Source organism: Urocitellus parryii, chromosome 9 (assembly GCF_045843805.1).
Source record: "Urocitellus parryii isolate mUroPar1 chromosome 9, mUroPar1.hap1, whole genome shotgun sequence".
In the NCBI taxonomy this organism is placed as follows: domain Eukaryota; kingdom Metazoa; phylum Chordata; class Mammalia; order Rodentia; family Sciuridae; genus Urocitellus; species Urocitellus parryii.
In genome coordinates, this window is record NC_135539.1 from 112,483,391 (window position 1) to 112,503,550 (window position 20,160).

Sequence of the window (20,160 nt, forward strand, 5' to 3'; positions counted from 1 at the left end):
CTGGCTTTTTACTATTTCTGCTATTTCGGTTTAATAACAGCATGTGGCATTAAGGGAAGAGAAATTGGATCTACATTTTAATGAAAGGAGGAAGCTCTCAGGATTTAGATACCTTATCATGTTGAATACCTAGTCAATTGGCAATTAAAAACTTGCTTCCCTCCAGAAATGGAAGGCAATGTCTTTGCAGCTATGAAGAGAATTAAAAACAAAACAAAACAACAACAAAAAAAAAAACAACCACAAGCTAATGCCCAGAACTACACAGAACTACAGAGAGAAAACTGAGGGAAATGTTGCAAACATTGAGGCCAAATATTTCAGGATTCCACAGCATATGGGAATTCTTAAATGGCATAGTGCTAACAAAAGAATCGTGGATATGCATGAGATGGATCTTCAGGAGAACAATTTCAGGTGGCATAGTTTGTACATCATAGGGGGCTCAACCCATAGATGCTGGTTGAGAGCATCTGGCTTAATCCTTTCTCATGGTGGCTTGTTTTAACCCCAGAGGTTTGACCAAGAAAACATTGTAGAAATGTCTGTTTCATTCCAACAGTCTCACTGTCTAAAATGGAAGCGGTTCCACCTGCTGGCTGCTCTTTTGTTGAAAGCAATTCTGGGAAATGTAAACAAAATGCTTGTGCATCCTAATAACCCAAGCCTATCATTTATTTGCTTTGATTGAAACAAATGTGTCAATTTTCCAAGTCTTTGTTTGGTGAATGCCATGTTTGGATGTTGGTAAATGTTTGCATTGCGTGTTTGTTGGGAAATTGATGCTCTATTCAGAAAGTTTGGAGCCACAGCCTGGGAGCACTCAGTGCATCTCAAGATGCTTAGCTCTTTCCCAGGGTCGGAGAAGGGCTGAAGTTATAGAGACCCATGAGCATGTGTAAATGGGATGGAGCCTCCTGGGGAAGAGATGAGAGGCAGAAAATTTCTGAGGTTGGAGCTCATGAATAATTAAAATAATTGAAAATATTTAAACAGTGCGTGCCATGTGCTCACACTTTCTATGATTATATAACACACTGAATCCTCAGGACAGCCCTGGGAGGAGGTACCATTGTTACCCCATTACAGATGAAGAGACACAGTAGGCTCAGTGATTGCCTAATCCTGTACCACCCTGCTGGTGATGGAGCTGGGATTTGACTCTAGGCCGCCTGGCTCCACTGTTCCCTTCAATCTTTGCAGACAGTTCCCTCCTTTTCCTGGTATTTAATCAACGCATCATATTTTCTCACAGTTACATTTTGTCTTCCATAATTGTTTTTAAAATTGCAGCAGTCTTTCCTGAAAGACTCAAGCCAGGAGTCTGACAGATCTTTCCTTAAACAGATCTTCCCTTGAGCTAAATAAAGCAACAACAAGAGCCTTTGGGACTGGAGATGTAGCTCAGTGGTGGAGCACTTGCCTAGCATGGTTGAGGCCCTGGGTTCAAAGGCTTTTGTAATGCGGGTTGAGAATATCTGTCTCAGACTACCCCCACTTTCCCCTTCCCGTCCTATACTGGGGATTGAACCCAGGGACTCAATACCGCTGAGCTGCACCCCCAGCCTTTTTTTTTTAGTTGTAGTTAGACACAATACCTTTATTTTATTTATTTTTATGTGGTGCTGAGGATCAAGCCCAGGGCCTCGCACATGCTAGGCGAGCGCTCTATCACTGAGCCACAACCCCAGCCCAACCCCCAGCTTTTTTGTATTTTAAAGTTTTCTTTTGAGACAGGGATTCCCTAAATTGCTCACTAAGGCTGGCCTTGAACTTGCAATCCTCCTGCCTCAGCCTCCCTGGTTCAAGGTATGCACCACTGTGCTCAATTCAGCTGACTTATGGGAGTATCTGGTAGATGAAATGGATTTGAAAGTTCTTTTTAAATTTTATTTTTATTTATTTGCTTGAGTTGAACCCAGGAGCTTGGGCATGCCAGGCAAACGCTCTATCACTGAGCTACAGCTACAGCCCCGTAAAATGCTTTGGAAAAGACCCAAATCATTAGACTTCTGCAGTGTATGAATTATTTGTCTATACTCCATCCTCCTCCTCCTCCTCCTCCCTCCTCCTCCTCCTCCTTCTTCTTCTTCTTCTTCTTCTTATTATTATTATTATTATTATTATTATTATTATTACTATTAACGGTTTTTAGAACTGAACCCAAGGCTTCACCCATGTTAGGCAAGCGCTGCATCAGTGAGCTATCTCCCCAATGCTTTTATTTTGCAATAAGGTCTCAGTAAATTGCCTAGTCTGATCTGGAATCTGAGATCCTCTTGCCTCAGCTTCCAGAGTAGCTGAGATTACAGGCAAGAGCCCCTGTACCCTGCTCTCACTCTGCTTTCCCATGCTGGGGATGAAACCCAGGACCTGGCACATACATGTTAGATAAGCACTCTACCAGGGAACCATGCCCTCAGCCCTCTCATTTCCTTTACTGAACAATTCTTAACAATCTAGTATAGCTTTCTCTCACTTCTCTATTTTATCTAGAGTATATGGCCATATTACCATCTACTACTGTGGATCTTTTGATTGTGGCCCAGACACAGGAATTTATTTGATTTCTCTTCTTTCTTCCCAGTTCTCTTGGCACCATTTGGCTTGGTAACAGCTCCTTACTTCCTATGCATAATGATAACTACTCTGCATCTCTTGACATTTCATCATGGCAGCCTGCCTGTGAAGTCGACCAGTGCCTCCTTCTGTTTGAACTTGGGTTCAATTAATCATCTGATTTATACATTAATCTGTTGCTATGGGGGTTACTGATGTCACACTGTCAGTATTATGATTACCATAATATCTAATAGGCAAAGAGGGAGGGGTTTCCAGTAGAAACTCTAGGGAGAAACTCACCCAGCTTCAGTCACCAGTCCAACTGCCTAGGCTTTAGATAACCATGTGAAGGGGTAAGTGGATTAATCGTCTGCTCGGATTTCATTTGAATATTTTTCTTCCATATGTGCGTTCCCTCTAGGCAATTGTCTAGTGTCACTTGAAATTGATGAGGTCTCTTTTGGAGGTTATTTTTGGGAAGCTGGGGGAAACAACAGACAGCTGTTCTTGGGAACAAATGTCACAGGATCTGCCTCAGCTAGCCTCCAGTATTAAAAAAAAAAAAAGAAGAATCTAAGATGCTGAAGTGCGGTGCCCTTTTACTTCCTAGTGTTAGGTTGTTTTTTTACGGGTTCAGAAGTGCTAACTCAGTTCCCCAACACATAGAAAAGGAAGAAACTTAACCTGTACCAAGTACCTACTATGCATGAGAAAAAGAAACATGGCTTTAAAGTGGAGAACTGTCCCACTAGGTGTTCCTACGTATGTAACAATTCACCCCTTTTTCTAGCTTGTATATGATGTTCTTCCTAATTGGACAATGATTGATCACCAATAAAAGCAAAGTCATTACTTAAAATGGGTCTAGATCCTCTATGCTGAGTAATTATCTTTCGGTCGTTTTCACTGCAATATTAAAAAGTCTTGAAACATGATAGAAATGAGGTACAACCAATAAACTCCCGAATGAAAACATCTCTGTTAAAAGACTTGACTAATGGGCCTGTCGTTTTCCGGATTTTGTTAAGTAGGTGGAAGGGTCAGGGTTTTTTTGGGGGGGGAATCAAGAGATCACTGGAATAAACCTGATCGAATGTGGGGCTGTGCAGTTTGGGAAAGCCATATCATGGCTTTTATAAATCTATATAAATCAATTTGGGTGCCAGAGAATGAATAGTTGACTCTTTTCAAATGCCAATTCAGCAATTACCAAGTCTGCTGGCGGTTAATTAAAAACTACCATCTCGTTATGCTCAGAGTTAAATTACAAGTGTGAAAACTACTACAGTTTGCAATAACCGACCGCTCTGTACTCTCTGTACTCTCATCAAAAGGAGGGCAGGGATAAATAACTTTTTATTTAACTCACAAAAAAAAATCTCTCTCAGCTCTTTCCTGTTTAATTAAATTCTTATCTTCTCAGAGCTTGTGTCTTACTCAGAGATCCTGAGCAGTAAAGGAAAAATTTGTCCCAAAAATTTTTCTCACATTAGTCGAGTAGAAAAGTGAGAAAGAATTGAACCCCAAGAACAGTGGGTAAAGTGACACCCACCCATGGTTTTGCATGGAGGTCACTGATTCCCAGCAGGGCTTTGTGGAAGAAAACAGCAGGAGGTGAAGATGCAGGCTTTATGAGTTGTAAAGCTTTATGTGGATAAGAAAAGTGTTAGTACTTATTCATAAAGGCTGTTTTAATGAGTGTACTGTTTTACTATTTCAAAGATTCCACTGTCAGAAAAGAGGCCAAACTTCTATCACCATGGTGGATGTGAAATGCCTGAGTGATTGTGAACTGCAGAATCAACTGGAAAAGCTTGGATTTTTACCGGGCCCAATACTACGTACGTATGTACACAGTGAATATTGGGAGGTAGTCCTTGACTGTTTACAAACTACCTCCAAAGATTTAAAAACAACTTAGAGTAAAAGGAACGGGTACAATAAAAATCATTGAAAATGGTTTCCCATTAGAAATAAGGAGGCTGGAACTGGGGTTGTGGCTCAGCGGTAGAGTGCCCGCCTCCCACACACGAGGCCCTAGGTTCAATCCTCAGCACCACATAAAGATAAATAAGTGAAATAAAGGTATTGTGTCCAACTACAACTAATAAATGAATAAATAAATAAAAGAAATAAGGAGGCTGGGGCTATAGCTCAGCAGCTTAGCATGTGTGAGGTCCTGCCTTCACAAATAGACATAGGAAAACAGGAAACCACACAGAGAGAAGATCCTTACATATCAATATGGTGCCAAAGAGAAGGGGTTAGTTTTTTTCAACAATGAAAAACCCGTCACTCTTTATTATATTACCCTTTTTTGTTGTTGTTGTTTGTTTGTTTGTTTCTTTTATGGTACTAGGGATTGAACCCAGAGGTGCTTTCCACTGAGCCACAATCCCAGCCCTTTTTATTTTTATTTTTAAATATCTTTATTTTGTTTATTTATTTTTATGTGGTGCTGAGGCTTGAACCCAGTGCCCCAAACGTGCAAGGCAGGTACTCTGCCACTGAGCCCCAGCCCCAGCCCCTTATTTTTAATTTAGTGTCAGGCTCTCACCAAGTTGCTTGGGGACTTGCTAAGTTGCTGAGGCTGGCTTTGAACTCACCATCCTCCTGCTTCATCCTCCTGAGCCTCTGTGATTACAAGCATGTGCCACCAGGCCCAGCTCCTGTTTCGTTTTTGCTATATGCTCTGTATGAACTATTGACTTATGTATTCACTGTTTATATTCGCCATTGATAGGACACACAGCCACGGCTGTCTTGTTCTCAGGTATATCCAATGCCTGATTCTGTGGCTGTTCCAGAGGTGTCGCCTAAGTATTTGTGAAAGGGAAAGAGTGAGTTGAGCAGCTGTGGGGTCCATTTTAAAAACCATATAAATGTCTGGGGCTGGGGTTATGGCTCAGTGGTAGAGTGCTTGCCTAGTATGTTCGAGGCACTGGGTTCAATTCTCAGCATCACATATAAATATTCATCAATAGCTAAAAAATATTAAAAACAAACAAACAAACAAACAACCACATGGCTAAGGATGTCGCTCAGTGGTAGAGCACTTGCCTAGTATTTATGAGGCCTGGGTTCCTTCCCGGGTGCTGAAGAAAAAAACAAAAAGCCATTATTAACCAATTATATAAGAGCCTAGAATAAAGGTCAGAATTATGAAATACTTTGAACCCAGTAACCTCACATACAAAAACAGGACAATGTAATTTGTTCTTCACATTCTTCCTCAGCTTCCACCAGAAAAGTGTATGAAAAAAAGTTAGTGCAATTGTTGGTCTCGCCTCCCTGTACCCCACCTGTGCCGAATGGACCCAGAAAGTCAAATGGACCTCAGGACAAGAGTGAAGGTACCGTCATGAGCTGAACTGCTAGAGAGTAACTTCACACTTATTAATACTCTGTCCAGCACGATTTATGCAGCTTTAAACGGTGTGCATGCTGACCTGTGAAATAGCCCTGTGGCGTGTTTGCACACAGAGCCCAGAAAATAGGCCCTGGGCTACAAAAGGAATCCTTTGTTTCTGTTCACACCAGAGACTTGTTTAGGTGGGAAATTAGGGGAAAGATCAGCTAACTTGCATATCCTTTATTTAACTAGAGCCAGATAAGTGTTGATGGCTTAAAACCAGAAGTTCCAGCCTGGTGCCTATAATCCCAGCTGCTCCCCACTACTCTGGAGGCTGAGGCAGGAGGGTCACAAGTTCAAGGTCAGCCTGAACAACTTAACAAGACCCTGTCTCAAAATAAAATTTAAAAGGGCTGGAGATGTAGTTCAGTGGTAGAGCACCTCTGGGTTCAGTCCCTAGTATAGCAAAATGAAAAAAACAAAAAACTAGAAAACTCTATAGGTAATTTGAGGCCTCCTCAATCTCTGTCGCAATCAATAAATTTGGCATTATTTTATTTGTATTAAATAAATGATTTCATGTCTATTAAGAAAGATGAACCAGGTGTGGGTTCTATTCTGAGCATTGCATATAAATAAAGATCCATCAACAATTTAAAAAATATTTTAAAAAATATGAGGCTTGGGTTCCATCCCTGGTACTGGAGGAGGGGGAAAGCCATTATTAACCAATTATATAAGGCATGTGTGGTGGCACACATCTATAATCCCAGCAGCTCAGGGGGCAGGAGGATGGCAAATTGAAAACCAACCTCAGCAACTGGAATGAGACTCTGTCTCAAAATAAAAAATTAATAAAGGGCTGGGGATGTGGCTCAGTGGTTAAGTACCCCTGAGTTCAATCTCTGGTACCAGAAAGAGAAAGAGAAAAAAGAGGGAAAAAAAAGGTGAAGCAGTTCACATCCTCCTCTGCCTATTGCCCTCCTGGTTTATTTGAGAACTGACAGCAACTGGCCTCTCTGAGTGGAAGAGTGGATGGGCTGGGATGAGTGGTCTTGGAAGTCCCTCTGGCCCTCTCCCTGGTTGTCCCATTTTCCTACAGTCATTTTTTGCTTCAGGGTTCTTAGAGGATAGCCTTGGAGATTCCCACAATGCCTTGCAAGGCTTTCTTGGTCCATAGGTTAGAGCTCCTGTGAGCCACGGAATGATAACATGCCCATGCGCTCTGCGCCTGATGTGCATCATCCCTTTTAGCCTTTACAATACTTAACTGAAGCTCAGAGAGGCGGAGCAACTGGTCCAACCAGGAAGTGGCCCCAGAAGCTAAGGAGCAGGGCTGCCTACCTGTCTGGACCACCCCTCTCCGTAAAGCTCCAAGAATAGTATCCAGCAATATAGAAGGAATTCAGTATGTGTTTGTGGAGTGAAAGTAACAGAACTGAGATTTGAACCTAGGTCTGGCTCTCAAAATTGTTATTTTTCCACATGTACCCTACTCTTGTCTCATCATTTCTTTTATTTATTAATTAATTAATTTAATTTATTTATTTATCCATTTATTTATTTGTTTTTTGTTTGTTTATTTATTTATTTATTTATTTATTTATATTTGTTACCAGGGATTGAATCCAGGTGAACTTAACCATTGAGCCACATCCTCAGACCTTTTTATTTTTTATTTTGAGACGCAGAGTCTTGCTAAATAGCATATAGCCTCCCCAAGTTGCCGAGGCTGGCTTTGAATTCACGATGCTCCTGCCTCAGCCTCCTCAGCTGCTGGGATTACAGGCGTACCCAGCTTCTCAAAATTTCTCTTGTGAGGATGAGCATGTTACATTCTGCATCATGTTTGATATACAAAAAAAAAAAAGAGGACAATTTCATATAGTTCAAATTAAGATCACTAGTACCCTCTAAAAATATCCCCTCTAACCCTGGGCCAGGAGGGGCACAGGGCTTTCCCCAGGGGTTTGGCACAGCTAGCCTCATTTGAAAAGGACTGACCCCCATGAGGACAGTTGTACAAGGTGCCTCAGGGCAAGTGGCTACCCCAGACCCTTCCCGGATGTATGTGTGTTCCAAGTTCTGTCCCAGACCTGGGCCTGCCTGTTCCTGCCCTGGAAAGGAGCTCAAGGGAACTGTCCACAGCTCCCAGAACTGCAGGTCAAAGACACAGAGCCATGCTCTTGGGTTCCCAGCACGCAGGCTCCACCGACGGGCTCCAATGCTGGGGCAGGGACATAATTGGTCTTTCAGTCTGTGAACTTTGACTCTGCTTTGGACTGAGTCCACCTGAGACTAGCCAGCTTTGGGCCACCAGGTCAGAGGTAGAGGCTCTGAATCAGCCTCACCCTGTAAGACCATCCTGTGTTATCAGTGGCCAGTGTATGCTCAAGAAGACCTGGTTCTCCAGATGAGGTCTGACCATGCATTTGAACTTGCTCATAGGAAAAGTCTCCTAGCCCTGGTGCCATTTGAATGGAGGGGTTGAAGGGGCTGTGGAAGGGGAACAGGTCTGGTGGAAATTCAGTCTTGGTCACTGCACAGACCCAGTGTTGGGATGGAACTGTGATGGGGAGGGGGCACAGGGAGCTCTAGACCTGTGGCTGAGCATTAGTTCATTCAAATAACCAGTGTGTTGGATTTTTCTCACTTTCACTCATTGGACAGTGCACAGACCTAACATTAATTATATGACTTTTTTTCAAACTTCCCAAATGCTTTTGATTTGGAGAGCTTGTTTAAAATCCCTCCATTAAAATCTGCACTGAGTCCAGTGTAGTGTGGCGCACACCTGTAATCCCAGCAGTTTGGGAGGCTGAGGCATGAGGACTCTGAGTTCAAAGCCAGCCTCAGCAACTTAGGGAGACTCTGTCTCAAAAAATAAAAAGGGCTGGGGATGTGGCTCAGTGGTTAAGCACCCCTGGGTTCAATCCCAGGTGCAAAAGAAACAAACAAGAAACTTCACTGAATGAACGGCACACGAATCCTCTAAGTTGATCAAAATGCTCCTCCCCAGGCTGATTTCCTGTCACTGCTGGTCCTCCTGACTGTAAAGCCTTTGGGCACAGGCCTAGCCTTCCCTTCCCAGAGTGCTTTTTTGGATACAGAGGGAGAAAAATCCTTCTGCCCTATTGAAACATTCAGGGATGCCCAGGGTTCACAGGGACAATGACCAGATTGAGAACAGCCACCAGATGAGCAGTCAGCTTGTGTATTTCTCTCGGTGACATCCATACGTGACAATGTGGCTATGTCCATGGGGGAAAGCCTAAGCGTGTCTCACAAATGCTGCAGCAGCTCGGGAGAAAGGCTCTTTTCCCTCAAAGGGCAACATGAATCTCCTTCCCCTTCCAAAAACACCCTGTGATTGACAGAATCCACGCGAATGCTTGGTGTTAATCTCCATCCAAGGCTCATGAGTTCTCATGGCCTGTTTTCCTTTTGTTTGTTTCCCCATGATCCAGCGTTTAATGTCCTTTTGAAAGAAAAACTCAAACTCTCAACAGAAAAATGCAAGGAACTCAAAAAAGTATGTACAATTCTAATGCATGAATACTTGTACACATATGTTAAAATAGGAAATAGCATTTTCATATATATTAAGAAAGGAAAATAGCAAGTTACTACTGCATTCCATTAAGGTGTTCAATTCTTACTTGAAAGAAGGTCATTTCTTTCTTTCTCTACTTTTTTTTAAAAATCAGTTCTGGGGATTGAACCCAGGGGCACTCTACTATTGAGCTCTATCCCTGGCCCGTTTCATTTTTTATTTTGAGACAGTCTTGCTAGGTGGCTGAGGCTGGCCTTGAACTCTTGTGATCCTCCTGACTCAGCCTCCCAAGTTACTGGGATCACAGGCCTGTGCCATGGTGCCCAGCTTGAATGCAGGTTTCTGTTTTGTGAAATGATTTTCGTGTTCTCACTGAGGATCTAGAGTGCCCATCCCTCTTGCCCCTTCCCGGAAGAGGTGCAGCCCTGCTTTCCCCAGCTTCCCCAGCCCCTCCTTTCACTGCTGATAGTTGACATTCTCATCTAGCACTGAGCTTGATTCTAAGCCTCTGCAAATATAGCATCAGGGTGAGTTTCCATCCCCTGCTCTTTTCCAGACATTGGGATCTGAGTTCCACCCCACCACCATGTTGAAGCAGGAAGCCAACTGTGTGAGGGGAACATGCTTTGGGTGAGGCCCTGCTGGATTAGTGTCCTGGCCCTGCCCTACAGCAGTGCAAGCTTTGGAGAAGTCAGTTCACAGATCTAAAGCTCCCGGTGCAGCTCCCCAGTGGTACCTATGTCCCAGGTTGGATGAGGAGCACAAGACAGGCTATGTTCTCAGCGTGGGGCACAGCCCAGAATTAGGGCTCGGTAAGGAGCTCTCCTGTGTCAGTGCTTGTGACTTTTCTTTCCTCTGACTTCTGTCCCTTGTGGTTGGTTTTTTTGATGTTGTCTGGGTTTTTTTTTTTTTTTTTTAACCAAGGATTGAACCCCCCAGGGGCATTTAACCAGTGAGCCACATCCCTCAGCCCTTTTTAATTTTTTTTTTTTTTTTAATTTCAAGACAGGGCCTTGTTGAATTGTTGAGACTGACCACATACTTGAGATCCTCCCGCTCTGCCTCCTGAATCACTGGGATTACAGGTGTGTGCCACCTTGCCCAGATGTCCCCGGTTGTCTGGAGACACCTGCCTCCTTGGGTCTGGGGAGCTCTGAATTCTTGGGCTTTTTAGCTCTGCCCCAGCCATGGTTTCCTTTCTTGACTTCTGTCTTTCTCTTGGCTCCTAAATATCCCTGTGCCAAGACCCCTGGATTCAGCCCTCTTCTCCTGGTGCCTTCTTTACTCACCTTCTCTGTGCCATGACCTCCCCTGGACCTCTCCTGAGAAAGAGATCTGAAAGCTCCTGCCTTTTCCTCCTCACTCTCTAACTTTCCCCCCCCCTTCCTGCATCCTTTGAACAAGTGTTTACTTATAATTATGAACATTTTGTAGGTTACATGGATGCATTTATAATCTGCCCTCTGGTCATTCCCCTGATACCTTGGACTCAGAGTATAATATCCAAGACTAAGCACATCTCACCAGAACCTGCATTTATGGCCTCTGTGGATCATGATGGCTTCTTCCTCTCCCCACTGTCCAAGTCAAAGCCTCAGAGAAATCCTCAGAGAAAGCACACTTCCTACCTCTTCCTAGGGATTTGAATTCGAATTTTTAAAAACCAGTCCCAGGGGTGGGGTACATGTAGCTCAGTGGTAAGAGCTCACACTCAGCATGTGCAAGGCCCTGGGCTCCGTCCCCAGCACTGCCACCCCTTTGCTCTCACCACGGCTGCTAAACCAGTTTGCACTATGATATTTATTTGAAGAATTGCAAAATCCTCCTAAGTGGTTTCTGCCTCCAACTTTTTCTAATTCTAGGTCAGATCTGCAAGAAGAGATTTAGGGTCACTCATTTGCCCAAAACAGGATGCAAACGTTCTCTAAACCAGGAAGACCTGCATTTGCTGTAACCTTATCTCCCACCACACCTCACGTTGCCTGGTGCCCTTCTTTCCCATGGGCCTTTGCAGCCTTTGCAACCTGGAAACCTTTCCACTCTTCCCACGTCCCACACTGTTTTTTTTTTTTTTTTTCTGTTAAAATCCTGTGGTCTTTTAAGAACATCTCCAAAGGCCACTTCAGAGAATTCTTTAAAATAGTATTTTCCTCTACTCCTTAGTTGACAACATGATAGGACCTCAAAGCTCATCTCACCAAATCTACCAAAGAGCTCCAGCAACAAAATGGTTCCTTTGCAAGTGACTTCTAGTATTTAAGCTATGTGTAGAGTTTAAGCAAATGACAAGAAACCCCAGGTAAACATTGCTGCAATCTGCTGTGACATTAGCTTCCCATTTAAACGTAATTCAAACATGATGAAGTAATTCTGATAGCAGTTCACATTTTCTAAAAGGATTTTTAAAAATCTTCCAAATGGCTCATTAAAAGGAACCCTTTCCATTCAGTAAATCTCAGTTCCACAAAAACCCTTTTGTCTCGTTCCTTCAAAGGCGTTTATAGTAGGAAAAAAGCAACCTGCATGTTTAAAATGCATCAAGTGGGACCCGCCGTCCTTCAATCATTGCTTTACGTAAACCTGAAATAAAACCACATCAATATTTTGAATTGGCAATAGAATTAAATAGAAAGTTTGTGATGGCATAAAATCTTTTGATCTGAAGGATTTATGTAAGCCATTTTGATTCTCAGAAGGGCCCCAAGACATCTGTTAGACTTTAAATCTAAAAGTAAATGTAAATAAGCATTTAAATTTCCATGTAAAAGGTGATAGAAAGTGGGTTTATTGAGGCACTTGTCTTATACTATAGACTTTAATTACTTGAGAGCAGTGGTCTGTACCTAACAGTCTCTTTAGTGCCTGGAAAAAAGTAGTATTTGCATATTTTTCAAAACACCCTGTTTGCTAGGTGTGGTGGACCATTCCTGGAATTCCAGCTATTTGGGAGGCTGAGGCAGGAGGAGCACAGGTCAGAGTCCAGCCTCAGCAATTTACCAAGACCCTGTCTCAAAATAAAAAGGGCTGGAGCTGTATTTCAGTGGTAAAGGACCCCTGGGTTCAATCTCCAGTACCAAGAAAAAAAACCAAAAACACTGTTTTCTTATTTTAGGTTTCTAGTAGAATACAGGCCACTTTGAGAATTGAAGTATGTCTCTATTTGGGCCCTGTTTACAACTCTGTGTGTGCCTTATCAAATCACATATGCAGCCTCTTGATCTGGTCATTAAAACCACTCAGAAAACCAGGTGAGGGTGGCGCATGCCTGATCCCAGTGGCTCTGGAGACCGACCGAGGAAGCATTGTGAGCTCAAAGTCAGCCTCAGCCACTTGGCGAGGCCCTAAGCAACTCAGAGAGACCCTGTCTCTAAATAAAATATACAAAAGGGCTGGGGATGTGGCTCAGTGGTTATGTACCCCTGGGTTCAATCCCAGTACCAAAGGGCAGGGGGTCAGGGGGAACCTGGTGAATTTTTGTTCTTTTAAATTGGGATTTTTTTTTTTTTTTAATCAGAAAGACACCGGACACAGCTTTTCTTTCCAGTGATGCAGTGGGCACTTAGTCAACGTGTGCAACTCGGGCTCTAAGTCATCTTCTATCAAAGATAGAATCGTGGGATTTGGAGTTGGTAGGGAGGCAGGAAAACCTGCGCCAGCATCTGGCATGAGGGGCTGGAGTCAGGTGGTCATGTGATTCATCGTCCCAACCGGGATGCTTTGGGAGTGAAAGGGGACACTAGCCAGAGGGATGTGGGAACAGGGGAAGTAAGCTGGGACCGTCGTGGACATAAAGAGGTCGTGTGCTCACCCTGGACTTGGGGGCAGTTCAAGGGTTGAAGTGTGTTGATGGACACACTCCATCTGGGCGGGGTGGGGGCTGCTGCATTCAATACCTAGAGGGTGGCTGGCCCCAGAAGTGTGTTCTGGGTGCCGCCTTATTCTCTCCTGGGCATGTGGCTCTTTGCTGCCAGAATCTCAGTTCCTTCTATTCTCCCAGACTGAATGCTCTCTTCTCTTGCACTTGTCCGGCACACACACCGCCGTGAGTTTCTCAAAACGTGTTGCATTTCCCTGATTACTAGCATTGTTGATGACTTTTTCATAAATCTTGTGACCATTTGCATGTCTAAATGTCTATTTAGATCTATGAATCTTTTTAACTATTTTTTTTTTGCATGAATGGGGATTAAACTCAGGGTCTAACACATTTTAGACAAGCACTACCTCTGAACTCCATCTCCAGCCCTTTTTATTTCTAAACAGGCTCTTCCTAAATTTCCCAGGCTGGCTTCAAATTTGCAATCCCCCAGCTTCAGGCCTCAGCCTCTGGAGTGGCTGGGATTTCAGGTGTGTGCCACCCCACCAGGATACATTCAACCTCCTTAAGCAAGAATGTAAGTGCAGGAGGAGGCATAGTTTCAGTTCTGAAGAAACTTAAAAATTAAAAGCAAGCTCTGGATACAAAAGATATGTGTGTCAAAATTATGAATGGTGCTAGAACCAGACCACCCAGGTTCAAATCTCAGCTCCGTCACTAACTGGGACAAGACACCCGACCTCTCTGTCTCGATTTCCTCATCTATAAACGAGAATAACAATGGCCTTAATGGTGGAGAGCAGAGCCAGGACGTGCTGTGCTCAGGGTTCAGCGCATGCTTAGCATGCTCAAGGGCCTGGATTCCATCCCCAGTGCTGCAAAAACAAAGGGGAAAAGAAAAAATACAAAGCAGAGTCGTGATGACAAGTAATGAGATATTTAAATATAAACAGGAGCTATTATTGTTAGCATGATTGTTATATAAAAAGCATGCTATTTAATTATCTTCAATAAAAAGCAACATACTCAGTGAAAAATAACAAAATGAAAATAGTATCTTTGGTGTTGAACTCCTAAGTGCTACAGAATGTGACTTCTTGGAGTGCCTACAGGTGTATTTATATAAGTAAATATATGGATATAATTAAAGATCACTCTTGGTAAGCACGTCTTGAATGAGGCAGACTGAGCTTTTCAAAAAATATTATGTGTCCTCCTGGTATTTAGGACTCCTTCTCCTTCATTTTATACTTATATACTTAAATCCTTCTCCCATCTCTCTCTCTCTCTCTCTCTCTCTCTCTCTCTCTCTCTATCTATCTATCTCTCTCTCCTTTGTGGTGCTGGGGACTGAACCCAAGACCCAGGGTCTTGTGCATGCGAGGCAAGCACTCTACCAACTGAGCTATATACCCAGCCCCCTCCCATCTCTCTCTCTCTCTCTCTCTCTCTCTCTCTCTCTCTCTCTCTCTCTCTCTCTCTCTTTTTTCCTTTTCAGTACTAGGGATGAAAGCCAGGGCCTGATACATGCTAGGCAAATGCTCTACTACTGAGCTGTATCCCCAGGCCTTTTATTTATTTATTCTTTAATAGATTTTTATTATTATTTTATTATTATTATTGTGTGTGGTGCTGGATTGGATTGAACCCGGGGCCTTGTGCATTCGAGACAAGCACTATACCAACTGAGCTATTTCCCCAGCCCCCCAGGCCTTTTATTTTGAGACAGGATTTTGCTAAATTCCAGAATGACTTTGAACTTGCTATCTTCCTGCCTCAGCCTCCAGAGTGTAGGGGGATTACAGGTGTGCGCCACCCCAAGCAGCTCCTTCCCCCATTCCTTTTAAGATTTGAAAAATAGCTTATTTAAAATAGTTTCAAACTTACAGAAACTTGCAAGAAGACAGTACAAAGAACTCCCTTATGCCTTTTACCCAGATTCCTCACTCATTATCCTGGTGTGTGTGTGTGTGTGCGTGTGCGTGATTCATGCCATTGTCTCTGGACCATTTGAGAGCAAACTAAACGTGAAGCCCCTCAGCCCTTCAGCCAGTGTTCTGCCCTCGCACAAAGGACACTTTTCCTTCAATAACCACCATCTCACACTCCACATCAGGAAATCCTCATGGATTGGGTGCTACCACGGAAACTCAGATCCCATGAAGCTTCATGGACTGGCTCAGCAGTGTCTCTTTGCTCTCTGGTCCATGACTATTCAGGGGCCACTTGCTATCTTTCCTTGTCAAGTCTCTTCAGTCTCCCTCACCCTGGAACAGCAGTGTCCCAGTCTTTGCCATTTGTGCCCTTGACATTTTAATGAGTCCAGCTCTTTAGCTATATAGGGTTACTATGATGGGTCTCTACCCATGGAGCACTTTTTAATTAATTAATTAATTAATTAATTTTTAGTGGTAGGTGGGACACAATACCTTTATTTTATTTTTTATGTGGTGCTAAGGATCCAACCCAGGCCTTGCATGTGCAGGACGAGCGCTCTACCATTGAGCCACAACCCCAGTCCAACAGAGTGCTTTTGACACCAAATGTGTAGGCTCCTTTTTTTTTTTTTTTTTAAACTCATACTAACCAGTTCTCCAACTTTGAGACAGCAGTGGAGTGTGCAACCATTTAATTCCATTTAGACACTATCTGCCTTGAGAGAGCAGATCCCACAGGTTGAGGGCTCAATCTCCAAGACTGCTCCCACTTAAGATGCCAATCTCAAGTCCTGGATCTCTGGTATTTGACTCACCAGCTATAAAATGAAGGTTCTTACCACCCTCTGCTGGGTTTGATAGTTTGCTAGAACAGCTTCCAGAACTTAGGAAGGCTATTTACTGACATTTACCAGTCCTTTACCTACTCATAGTAAGTATCAATGTGTGTGTATGTGTTGTTAGAGACTGAATCCAGGGCCTCTGGCAGGCTAGGCTAGTGTGGACCCCTGAGTTCCACCCCCAGATCCTTACCTTTATAAAACTACAACTCAGGGAAGGGGAGTAGCTCAGGAGTAATTAATTGCCTAATGTGTGCAAGGCCCTGGGTTCAATCCCCAGTACTATACAAAAATAAAAAACCTCAAAAGAGTCAGATGGAAGAGAAGCATAGGGCAAGGTCTAGGTAGGGACACAAGGTTCCTTGCCATCTGTGGATGCACCACCCACTCAGCACCTTCCAGAGGGTCCCTTGGCCCATTCTTCAGGAGTCACATTGAGGTTCTGCTATAAAGGCATAACTGATGGAATCTTTAGCCATTAGTAATCCACTCAACCTTCAGCCTCTCTAACCTCCCTGGAGGCCAGGGGGTGGAACCAAACCTTCCCATCTTCTACTCACATGCTTGGTCTTCCTGGTGACCAGACCCAGCCTTAGGCAGTGTGGGGACCTCAGCCACCACCATCTTATTAACATAGAAAAGCACACTCTTAGCCTGCAATTCCAGTGATTCCCTGAGGCTGAGGCAGGAGGATTGCAAGTTCAAAGCCAACCTTAGCAATTTAGCGAGGCTCTAAAGCAACTCAGTGAGACTCTGTCTCAAAATAAAAAATAAAAGGGGTTAGAAATGTGGCTCGGTGGTTCAATTCCCAGTACCAAAGAAAACAAAAAACCAAAACACATTCTTACAGCTTCAGGTTCCCAGGGTCTTGAGAGTGACTGCATCAGGAGCTAAGGGTGAAGACCAAATACCCATCTCCCATCACATCAAAACATCAAAGGATAAACCCCAGACTCTGTCTGTGGGGCTTCTTGTTTTGGTTGGTCCTAGAGGCTACTTGTTTGGTTTTTGGTAAGTGGGAGTTGAACCCAGGGCACTTTACCACTGAGACCTATGTCACAGCCCCCTTCTTTTTTTTAGAGAACTATTTAGGATCTTGCTAAACTGCTCAGGGTCTTGCTAAGTTGCTGAGGCTGGCCTTGAACTTGCAATCCTTCAATGTGCCATTGTGCCCAGAGACACAATGCTCTTCTCAGGGCACACTGCATCCTACCAAGAGACAAACAATGTCCTTCTGTCCTCTCACTGGTAATGTTAACCTCAATTATCTGGAAAAGTTGGTGTCTGTCAGATTTCTCCCCGTCACTTTTTTGTTTGTAATTGAACCGCCTTTGGTGGGAAATACTCTGAACTGCCATCAGCACCCAGTTCCTCCTCAATCCTCATCTTTGGCAACCAATCATAGGCGACTCTGCCTGAATCAAATTCATAATAATAAGAGCCTACGGAGATTTGCTGTTTCTTTCTTTTTTTTTCCTCGATACTGATACTACACATTGAACTCAGGGGCACTTAACCACTGAGGCACGACCCCATCCCTTTTTTGTATTTTAGAGACACGGTCTCACTGTGTTTTTTAGTTAAGTTGCTGAGCTGGCTTTAAACCTGCTTTGTTCCTTTCTCCTGGGTGCCATTGCTTCTAGGTCCTTTCGGTGGCAAAGCTAGGTAATCACACATGTACCTATGGACAGATACACACGTATGTCCATGACATTTTATATACGTACATACAAAACTAAAAACCACGAGTTCATATTGACTTCCAACTACAAGCCGGCATTTCAGGGTTCTACCACCTCTGTCAATCACCTCTCTGGTCATGTTCCCATCATCCTCTGATTATGGATTCCATTATCCTTGATAGACTTACATTTTTGCTCAGTTTTCTAACTTCCTCTGTGTGACCAGTCTTCCAGTCACGGTAGCCACCTCTCTTCTGCACGATGCCATCACTGTCTCCTTGACCCTGAATGTGACAAGAGTCCACGAGCCCCTCCCCTCACTATTCTCCCTCCTTGGCCACAGGCCACACTGAAGCCTTCACACTCCCCCACCCCTACTGCTCGGATCCTTCAACACCAGGCACCCCAAACCCTCCCCAGCCTTGCTGCTCTACTTCTTTGGCCCCCAGGCTGCTGACACATCTGTGTCCATGTCCCCTGTGTCCCACTTCCTTGTGTGCAGGGCATACAGATACCTCAGGGGAGGAAAAGCAATAAAAGAAAGCTTCAAGTCTCCTTTTTTGCTTCTAGTTATCAGGTTGCTTCAATGTCTTCCTGCCGACACTTTAAAGGAATTTTTCTCTCAGTGAATCAGTTTCTATTGTTGCTTGTAATGCACCTCCCAGGCCTGCCATTAGCATGTGCAGGGCCAGTCCCAAGTGCCGCCATCAGAAGGCCCAGCACGACAGGGGAATACATGTTAAAGGACTTCAGCTAAGTGTGTGGAAGGTTTAGAAGACTCGATGTTAAACATCTCTATAATAGTATTTTAATTAATTGAAAAACATCCTTATTCCCAATAGGAGTTGTATATTCTAGTTGGGTCAAAGTGAAGAGTAAATTACATATTCCATAACTACTTAATAAGCCCTTTCTTCTTACCTTTGACATGTGCTAATGGGAGCTAAATGCCATCTTAGATAAAGAATGTAATTTAACATTCTTCCCTAAAAATACTGACCTTCCCAGGAGAGAAGGCTTAGATCTGCTTTGTGATCAGTGTGTCTTGATCTTACCGATGACAAGGTGATTTCTTTCTGTATGATAGAACCCAATCTTTGAAGCGTAAGAGCATCAGGAGGAGATGAGGAAACCAAACTATGACTTTAATAATTTCAAGATGTTAATAAAGGTAAACTTATTTATGTTCCTAGGGCTGGGGTTGTGGCTCCGTGGTAAAGTGCTCACCTAGCATGCACAAGGCACTGGGTTCAATCCTCAGCACCACAAAATTGTAAAATATTGTGTCCACCTAAAACTAAATAATAATAATAATTTAAAAAACTTATTTATGTTCCTAAAGTTGAATTACAAGTAGTAGTGTTCACTTCTGTAGGAAAAATATGAATTTATTTAGAACACTCACCTTCTCTGTCCCTTTCATCTAAGAATATCTCCATGCTGACTTTAACAAAGATATAACTTGCTTTATGAGAATAGATTTTTTATGGGGGGAGGGTACGGGGGATTGAACTCAGGGGCACTTGGCCACTGAGCCACATCCCCAGTCCTATTTTGCATTTCATTTAGAGACAGGGTCTCACTGAGTTGCTTAGTGCCTTGGTTTTGCTAAGGCTGGCTTTGATTTTGCAATCCTCCTGCCTCAGCCTCCTGAGCCACTGGGATTACAGGGATGAGCCCCTGGCCCGGCAGAATAGATATATGTGTTCATTTCAGGAAAAAAGAGTTTCCTGTCGTGCCTCCGGTAGGAGCACCCGAGAATTCTTTTTATCCCTTGGGGCTTGTCAGGGCTGTACCAGCTCTGGCCTCCCCTTTATGAGTCCAGGCATGATTTATTATAGATGATTATTGACCATGGAATTTCCTACCTGAGAGGTTTCTTGGGGGAAGTGATGTGTGGATCATCTTACAGATGAGGAAGCAGGCAGGGAAGGGATATGACATGCCCAAGACCACATAAAGAGTTCGAAGAAAAAAAGTCCATCCTGTGTCTCTTCATTTATAGCAAGCATCCAAGGGGAAGGAAAAAAAAAACCACCTGGGTGATGAAATAGCTCCCCCCAGTGTCCTATCTGTGGTATTGCAGAAAGACCTGGGACGTCTGTTCACTCAAAGACTCTTCCTTTGGAAGAGTCCATAGGGCACACTTTCTGGAGAACCTTATAAACACATTCAAGCTGTGGTGCAGAAATCAGTACAGTTGGAAATGATCTGAAATATATGCAAATGAATAGCTGGAATTTTCCTGAGGAGAGAAAAAAAAAGGGACACTTTTTGATGTCTTTTATTATAAAATACCTTGCGCATTTGAAAAGGAATAAAAAATTAATATAATGAGCAGTTGAATTCCCACCCCAGAGATTAAAAAAATAAAAATCATTGTTAGATCGGTTGAAGACCTCAAAGCAACCCTCCTGG

The 20,160-nt window shown here is 43.4% G+C and overlaps 1 protein-coding gene across 1 annotated transcript in view; it reads left to right on the forward strand.

Moving 5' to 3' along the window:
* The first annotated feature begins 4,321 nt into the window (after positions 1 to 4,321).
* The window catches only part of Lemd1 (LEM domain containing 1), a 28,996-nt gene continuing 13,157 nt past the window's right edge, over positions 4,322 to 20,160 (forward strand). Inside the window, exons 1-3 of the mRNA XM_026387375.2 lie at positions 4,322 to 4,403; positions 5,799 to 5,915; positions 9,382 to 9,446. Coding sequence (XP_026243160.2) covers positions 4,322 to 4,403; positions 5,799 to 5,915; positions 9,382 to 9,446 — 264 coding nt within the window. The remainder of the gene's footprint in view (positions 4,404 to 5,798; positions 5,916 to 9,381; positions 9,447 to 20,160) is intronic.